This window comes from Tupaia chinensis, unplaced genomic scaffold (assembly GCF_000334495.1).
Source record: "Tupaia chinensis unplaced genomic scaffold, TupChi_1.0 Scaffold143574_1, whole genome shotgun sequence".
Classification (NCBI taxonomy): Eukaryota; Metazoa; Chordata; class Mammalia; order Scandentia; family Tupaiidae; genus Tupaia; species Tupaia belangeri.
This window is the reverse complement of record NW_006203419.1, coordinates 1,146,828-1,155,316: the sequence shown is the minus strand read 5'-3', so window position 1 is coordinate 1,155,316 and position 8,489 is coordinate 1,146,828. Positions and strand designations below refer to the sequence as shown.

At 50.6% G+C, this 8,489-nt stretch overlaps 1 protein-coding gene across 1 annotated transcript; it reads right to left on the bottom strand.

Moving 5' to 3' along the window:
* Window positions 1-6,132: 6,132 nt before the first annotated feature.
* On the bottom strand, window positions 6,133-6,931 carry LOC102502061 (oxytocin-neurophysin 1). The gene is made up of 3 exons (XM_006163953.2): window positions 6,785-6,931; window positions 6,349-6,550; window positions 6,133-6,273 (listed from the first exon to the last, which is right to left on the bottom strand). The coding sequence occupies exons 1-3, from the start codon at window positions 6,902-6,904 to the stop codon at window positions 6,218-6,220; spliced, it is 378 nt and encodes a 125-aa protein (XP_006164015.1). The 5' UTR covers window positions 6,905-6,931; the 3' UTR covers window positions 6,133-6,217.
* Window positions 6,932-8,489: the final 1,558 nt, after the last annotated feature.

Genomic DNA, 8,489 nt, shown 5'->3' with positions numbered 1-8,489 from the left:
GCACACGCGCCCGGCGTGAGTTTTAAGCCACCAGGTCTGGGACGCGAACCATGGTCAACTACGTGGGAGTCCAGCGACATAGCCATTACGCTAACTGCTGGTTCCCACTCTAGGTGTCTTTCTGAGCAATGGGATGGATAGAGCTGCTGCCAACAGCCTGGAACTCGGAGGACAACGCTGGATTGAGTTGGGAAAAGGGGAGCTCGGCGTGTACACATTATGTTTGAGGTGCCTGTTTATATCTGAGGCAACCTTGAGCAGGTGTTCGGACAGAAGAGTGTAAAGGTCAGGAGGGAGGTCTAGGCCGAGAAAGCATAAAGCTGGAAATCCTCAGTGTCCCTATTTAAAGACCGTCCCAGGGCCGGACAGAGGCAGCGGGCAGATGCAGGACGCTGTGATGCTGATTCCCACGGGCAGGTTCCAGGTTCGTGAGCAGAGAGCTCCCTGAGAATGCGGGCTGCGTGTGCCCACCACCCAGGGCTGGCTGAGGCTGGGCGGGTCACTGCATCCGCACCCTGTTGGACGTGCGCTCTCTCCTTTCTCTCTCTCTTTCTCTCTGTGTCTCTCAGTTTCTCTCACTCATGGAAGAAAAAATGAAATTTAAACATAAAAATAGAAGCTCCAACCTGAGTGACATCTCCTAGGGCGGGTGGGTGCAGATGGAGAAGAGGATCAAGAATTCAGACAGGTGGAGAAGAGCACATGCATGAAGACGGGAGGAGACGTGTGCCAAGGCCAGAGGTCACGTGTGAGGACCCTAAACAACCTGCGAGGTATGGTTACAGATCATGAAATCCACCCACCACAAATGCTCGGTTTGATGACGTTTAACGAGTTTACCTTGGTGTGCACCCTCCTCATAATCCAGTTGAGGACACGCCCAGGCCCAATAAAACTTCCCTCCTGCTTGTATACTCCTGCCTCTGGAAACACTGATGAGATTTGCCTTTTCTGGAAACTTCCATATAAATGGAACCTTAGGGTACTTACTTGTTTATCTTTGGCTTCTTTATTTGCAGTGCCCTGAATTCAGCCAAGGCTTTTGTGAGGCAGTAGTGGGAAGGTCAGCAGAGGTGAGCAGAGAGAGCTGGGGGGTGGCTCTTTCTTTTACCATCCACTTTCATGGGATCTAACCCCTTCTCTTAAGAGTGAAAACCCACTCTCTTACTCTAGATGGCATTACTCTGGGAACAACAGGTGGTGTGGAGTTTGAGGCAGCTGGATCCCACATGGCCTTGTGTGTGGTTCAAGTCCTGAACCTGGTGACTTGAAAATCACACCGGAAGTGTGTGCATGTATGCTCAAAATTGAGAGAAGAAGGAATTGTGGTGGTGGCATCCCTCCTGGGGGTGATATCTCACATTCTCTCTCTTTCTCCGAATAACATGAAGGAGGTCCTGCATCACCCATTACAGCCGGGCCCAGCCACCTCGGCCCCCTCTCTCTTTCTTTCTCTCTCTCTGGTGACCACACAAACCCCATAGTACACACTCACAAAAGAAAAATAGTGCTAACCCATTCATAAGAGCGATACTACCCTGATCCAAACATGGTCCATCAGGCCTTGCCTCTTACAGTTCTCACCACCCTGCATGTTACATTGGGGGCCATGTTCTAACACATGAGTGTTTGGGGAATGAACCATTATCCAAACCATAGCAGTAGACAATGGTGTTCTGGCTACGGTGGGAGATGGCCTGACTGAAAAGGTGTAGGCTCACATACTCAGAGATAATGGGTCATGGTGTCTGCAGCCTACTCCCTAGTGAGGACAGAGACAGTGGGTCATGGTGTCTGCAACCTACTTCCTAGTGAAGACAGAGACAGTGGATGCACAGAGAACAATAGACAAGAGGCAGTGTGGTCATGAAAGTGGCAGACCGAAAGGATAACCATCAACTAGGTTCCTGAGGCCTTTCCTTCCTTATTTCACTTGTTTTTTATTTATATTTTTTAAAGAATTGCTTTATGTAAAGTTTATTTATTTTAATTTGGCTAGAGAGGGACAGAGAGAGAGAAAGTGAGAAAGCAAGTCACCAGATCCAGGACTCAAATTGTGGTCTGCCATGTGGGAATCCAGCGCCTTTAACCACCATGGCACCTGCCGGCCCCTCAACTTGTTTTTTAAATAACGTAGTCAAATGTACTGATCTTATCCTTTACATTTTTTAAGGCCCTGTCACTAGTCTATGAGACGCCTCTTGTTGGCCATGAGTGGAACTGCAGGGCAGAACTTGGCTTCCCGCAGTTGATCCCCAATTTAGCAAGTGATGCTTCTCAGCCCAGGTATGAGTCTGAGGCCATCTTTCTACATAAAATATTTCCAGCCCCGAGACCTGGTGCTTCAGAGAGCCAGATCTCATGTGGTCAACTGTGGCAGGGGTATTTGGGTGCATTCCTCAAGTCCAGTAAGAATGAAGAAATAGAGAAGAAAGGATTGTGGTGTGACCCTGCCCCATTGGGGATGCTTTCTCCCTTTCTCATTGTGTCTCTCTGAAGAACACATGATCTCTCTGGTACAAATAAAATAATAAAATAAAATAAAAACAGCATCTAACATGCACAGCGCACTTCTACGTCCCAGGAACTGCTCTTAGCTTAACATAAATGTCTCTTCCATTGTCACAGTGATAGGTGTACACCAGGAATTTCTCTACTTTATTTTCGAAGAAACTGAGGTACAGAGACTAGGACCTGTTCCCAAAGACCCTCAAGTAATAAAAGAAAAGCGATTCCAACCCAAGAAGACTGCTCCAGGCGTGTTAAGTACAAAGCTATGCCACCTCTCGGGGTGCCTTCTCTATTTCTGACTTATTCACATGGACTGGTGAGTAGAAGCAGGGAGCGGACAATCACGGGGACCCTCGGAAGGAAGCCCCGGCCGTCGCACCATTTGTCACAGCATCCCGCCGTGCTGGCTGTGCACGCGTGCACAGGATCCTGGCGAGCTGGGGACCAGAGGAAGGATGCACGGTGTGCACAGGCCCCATGAATGGCCGTCTCACCTCTCCTTCACGTGTGTGCTCTCTGTCGTGAGCTCAACAATAGCCAACAAGGAAACCAAAACCCCAATATTTTCAAGCAAATGTAGCTTAAAGAGCTCATTGACTTATACACATATAAGAATGAGTGTTCTGGGCACAGCAGGCCAGCTGGTTTTTGTACGAGGGCACAGGAAAGCAGAATCATTTTAGAGTGGAGAACTCACTGAGCCCATCACAGGCATCACCATAGTCAATGGGAATGGGGGGAGGGAGCGCCTTCTCGCCTTCTCTCATCTCTTCCTCCTTCCCAGGCTAATCCTCCCTCTCCCACTCCTTCAAGATGTCTGATCAGAAGAGAGACTCTCTTTCTCAGCCTCGGCCTTTGCTTGCTTTGACCACTTGAACTTATTTATTTATTTATTTATTATTTATTAATATTTTTGTAATTTTGCCAGAGATTGCATGTGCTCACCAGAGAAAGTAAAAGAAAGAAAGAAGAAAGAAAGAAAGAAAAGAAGAAAGAAAGAAAGAAAGAGCATTGTGTTTTCTGCTGCTCCACTATTGGACACATCGATTCTCCTTCATGCCTATTGGTAATATGAACCATTTTTTCATTTTATACCGCTTTTTCTAATATAATATAATCCAATGATGAACAAGTCACCTAAACGCAGTTAAATGAATCTTCATAAACTGAACATGCCAGTTTCACCAGTCCCTAGGTCAAAAACAGAAAATAAGAGCCAGGTGGTGATTCGGGGGTAGTGACGCTTGGACTCACATGGGAAAGGCCCTGGGTTGGTGTTCCAGTACCTCCCAGAGCCTACCAGGTGTGCACCTGCAAGCCTGTGTTCCAGGCCAGCTGAGCCTGGGCGCACAGGGGCAAAGGCACTGACTGCCTGTTTCTTTCTCTCATGAGAGAAGTAAATAAATCAACTTAAACAACAAAGTGAACAGTGTGACCTGCACCGTAGAAACCCTGTGGCGCCCTCACCAGGCCCTACCCACCAGCCCTCTAGCACCATCGATTACGCTTGCCTGATTCAGGAACTGACATGAAGAAAGCATTCCAGGCCTCTGGAGTGTACCTTTTCTTTTCTTTTCTTTTCTTTTTCTTTTCTTTTCTTTTTTTTTACTTTCTTTCTTTCTTTCTTTTTTTTTTTTTTTGGAGAGGTTTTTGCCCTAGTGGGCCTTCTTTTTGCCATAGGGCGCATGCGCTCGCCAGAAAGACAGACAGAAACAGAGAGACAGAAAGCAAGAAATCACCCCCCAGGGGGGATGGCCACACCACAATCCCTTCTTCTCCATCCTCCTCTCAGGATCTTGGGCACGCATGCACATGCGCCCTGTGTGAGTTTAAGCCGCCAGTCCGGGACTCGAACCATGGTCGACTACATGGGAATCCAGCGACATAGCCATTAAGCTAACTGCTGGTCCCCAGAGTGTACCTTTTCTGTCTCCCCTGTCTGGGAGCCCCACAAACACTGCGTGAGGAGCAGCTGGGTTCAGCCTCGTGGCTCTGCCTTGCTTGTTCCTGTGTGGGAGAAAGCCAGAGAGAGTGTAGGTTTTACTTCTCCACGATGATCAATGATCAGCTCCTGTTTTACTTGGCATGGGAACGTGGGCATGGACCTTCTGGAACTGCCTGCCCTGCAACGTGAGTAGGTGAAGGGGGCATGTTCTGGGGCCCTTTTCTGACTCCCAAAGGGGCCTTGAATGCAGGAACATATCAATGGTGTAGGTAAAGCCATCCTGTTGGTTCATGTCTGTGTTTTGTGGCCATTTCATGGCTGCGACCTGTCCTCCCGCAGAGTCCCCCCGAACCTGGCTGTCCTCACTTCCTGGCAGCAGGGCTGCTGATTTCAGGCCCAGCCCTGGGGGCAGTTCTGCTGGTGCTCAAGTCCGGCCTTTCCAACATGAGCCCCTCTCCTTCTCCACAGAACTCCAGACCCAACTTCCCAGCGGATCTCTTTCAGACCTATAGGGACCACACGAGCCAAAGTAAGTCTATGTTTAACATGGCCTAAGAGACTAGCCCTTCGAGGTGGTTGCTTCCCTTTTGCTAACTGACCTTATTTTACTACATAATTTGTAGAAAAAGCCTAATCATAGCTTTACTGAGTTTCACAGAAGCTGGGTCTTGAAAGCCCAGCCAGAGAGCAGATGTGTCTAAGCAAATAAAGTGGAAATCGCTGATGGCCTTGAAGGCAAAGTGACCGTGTGCACAGCAGCTCTGGGGCCGACAAGCTCCATGTGGCTGTGACCCTCCTGGAGGGAGCCCCGGCTTTCCCACCTTCCTTATCTTCCCTCCGTGTGAAATCCCCTGTCCTGCTCTGTGACTTTGGAGATGGTCTTGGAGCATCAGTTCCCTGTCTCCCCAGGCCCCAGCTCCCTGAAGAAGCCCCCTTGCCCGTGCACCTACACGTGCCTCTCAGAGTCTGGCCCTGGAGGGCGGCAGCCAGGATGTTGCAGCTGCTCGGTGTAAAGTGAGAGGCCACTGCTTGCCTCCTGCAGTCCTGCCCTTCAGGCCCCCAGGTTCCTTGTGGGGTTCCCATGTCTGTTACTGGGCGTCTGTGAGCAGTTCCGTAGACAGTGGGAAATGCTCAAGCTCGAGGAACTTTTCACCCTTCTCTTAGTTATTAAGGTTTCTTTATTCACCATCTTGCTTTTTTATTCATTTTATCCCCCTGAGAGAGAAGCATCCCCATCAAGGTACTGGCACTGCATCCAGCACAGCTGCAGCTCCACCCAGCCCAGATCTGGGCACGCACATTTGTTGCTCACTCGGGGAGGTCCCCAAACACCCTCTGGGAACCCTCCTGTGTGCGTTGGACTCACAGAGCCCCGCATTTTATCCCTTTCAGTGTTGGCTGTTGGAAAGTTTCTCCTAAGCTGCTGACTGCTCCAGTCCCTGTTGGAGCGAGAGCTGCAGGTGTTCCCATCATCCTGGTGTCCTTCCCCCCACCCTGCTCCCTGCAGGATGGCAGCAGCGTGAGTGAGGGGCAGCCTCTGGGACATGGCTCCTCCCAGACTTAGTCTCTATTTCTGTCCTGGACATGACTCAGCAGTAACCCCATGAAATCCTCCCCTCCCCAACGCCCTCCCTCCCACTTCTGACACTTAGACAGGAGTCGAGCTGAGGGGAAAATGGGCTTTATTTCATTTTCCTTCTTTCTGAGGTTGGCTGAGGGGGAGCGAGGGGTGCACTCCAAAGGCGTCCGCAGTCCTGCAGGTCAGGGCTCGGAGAAGATGTCCTTGGTGTCACAGTCAGGGTCGAGGTGGCAGCCCTCTGCAAAGAGAAGTGCAAGTCAGGGGGCCATCCCTGCCGCGGTTCCCCACACTGCGCGGGTCACGCCCAGCTCACCGGGACTGCAGCAGAAGCCTGCGGCGGCACAGGTGGCCCTGTTCCCGCAGGGCTTTCCACCGGACTGGCAGGGCGTAGGCAGGTAGTCCTCCTTCTCGCAGCTCTGCGAATGGGTTGGGCCCAGGAAGCAGCCCAGTTCCTCATCGCAGCAGATTTTGGACCCGAAGCAGTGCCCTCGACCCCCTGGTCCGCAGGGGAGGCACTGGGAGGCAGGAAGGAGCAGGGTGAGCGGACAGGGAACGCAGAGTGGGTCCCGGGGCAGGATTGAGGGGACTACAGGTGCTGGGGCGCTGCGTTAGCCGCGACCAAGTTGGTGGAAGGAGGGGGCAGAATCCTAAAAGTCCTGAAATCTTGGGTTCCCAGGAAAGTCAGGGGCAGGCTGGGGAAGGGAGCGACCTTGTGGCTTCGGGTTCCCCTAAGATACGAGAGAGTTCACCTTGCGCACGTCGAGGTCCAGCAGGGCCCTCTTGCCACCTGGGGGGCAGTTCTGGATGTAGCAGGCTGAGGTCAGCGCCAGGAGCCCCAGCAGGCAGCAGGCGAGGCTGGAGCTGGCCATGGTGCTGACGCGCTGGATCTGGCTTGGCGACTGCGGCAGTCTCCCTGGCCAGCCTTTGTATGCCTGGACGCTGCCCTGGCCGAGCCCTGTCTAAGAGGGCGGCTGCATGCCTGGTCACAGCAGGTCGCTGCAGGTCAGCCCTTGGGCGCACTGTGCGCCCCCTCATTTGCATGGCCTGGGCCAGGGTCAAGGTCATCGCCTGGGTAATGGACTTGGCACAGACGGTGCTGTGGGGAAGGGAGCAGGCTGGGCTGGGTGGGTCACTAGGCAAGGCACGGAGATGTGGGAGCAGGAGCAGTCCAATCAAGAGCTATTTCTCTGCAGTCCCACTACATCTGGGTGGGGGTGGGGGAGGATGGACACTAGTTCCACCCCTTAAGCAGGAATAGACTCAGGTCAGCCTCCCAGTCCATCCTCTTGGCCTGACCGTCACACGTGCCTGTCCCCTTTGTTAGGAAGATCTCCTGTTCCTGAGTCCAAATTTCTAAATCATTCCCACCCCCAACACACAGCCGCACCACATCCCTGAGCTGGAACTTGGAAAAGAACCGATCACATCTTTCTCTAATCTCTAACTGAAATAAATTCAGCTCTCCTTTGGGTATGAGATATCAAAGAACCATAATGTCAGTGGCTTTGTCACAGATCGAAATGACAGGTATCCTCCTATCCCATTATAGGTATTGCAAATGTCTGTAAATATTCTTTAGATTTATCATTATTTCAAAATGATAGCAGTGATTGGGCCTGCTGGAAGACCTTGCTACCTAATGGCTAAATAAAGGACATTTATGGCAATATCAAAATGTTTTTTTAAAGCTTTAATACCTGAATATAAATATGAAGTGTCTTCAGTACATTCATGGCAATGTGCATCATGAAAAAATTACGCATGAATTTGAAAATGTACTTGCATTGGGACCAGCAGATGGGATGATGGTTATGTCGCCGGACTCCCGCCTAGTTGACTGTGGTTTGAGTCTTGGATCCAGTGGCTTAGAACTCATGCCGGTTGCGTGTGCGTGCGTGCCCAAGATCCTGAGAGGAGAATGGAGGAGAAGGGATTGCGGTGTGGCCATTCCCCCTGGAGGGCGATTTCTCTCTGTCTCACTGGCAAGCACATGCGCCATATAGCAAAAATCTCTCTCTAAAAAAAAGAAAAGAGAAAATACACTTGCATCAAAACAAACTTGTAATTTAATTCTTTTCCACAAAGTATTTGAAGTCCACTCGTATAATTAGTTTCTTTACTAATCCTACATCTTTTGTTTTAGTAACTAAGAACTGTTTTTGGCTCTAATTTCTAAAAGTTTTAGTATATCTCAAAATAAAAGTAATTTAAAACTTCAGAAAAGACAGACTGTCTGTTTGGAGGAGGGTTGGTTAATATTAATGTTATGAACAAGGAAGGAGAGGCCCTGCCCAGATCCCCCATAGACAGGATTCACTAGGCAGCTGGGGACACAGGGTAAAATGTGGTCCTCTATGAGGCTGGCTCTCCAGGGAAGGTTCCAGGTTCCCATCTGGAGACCTCCCTGAGTACACTGGATGGCTCCAGAGCTCCCTGGGGACAGCTGAGGTCCAC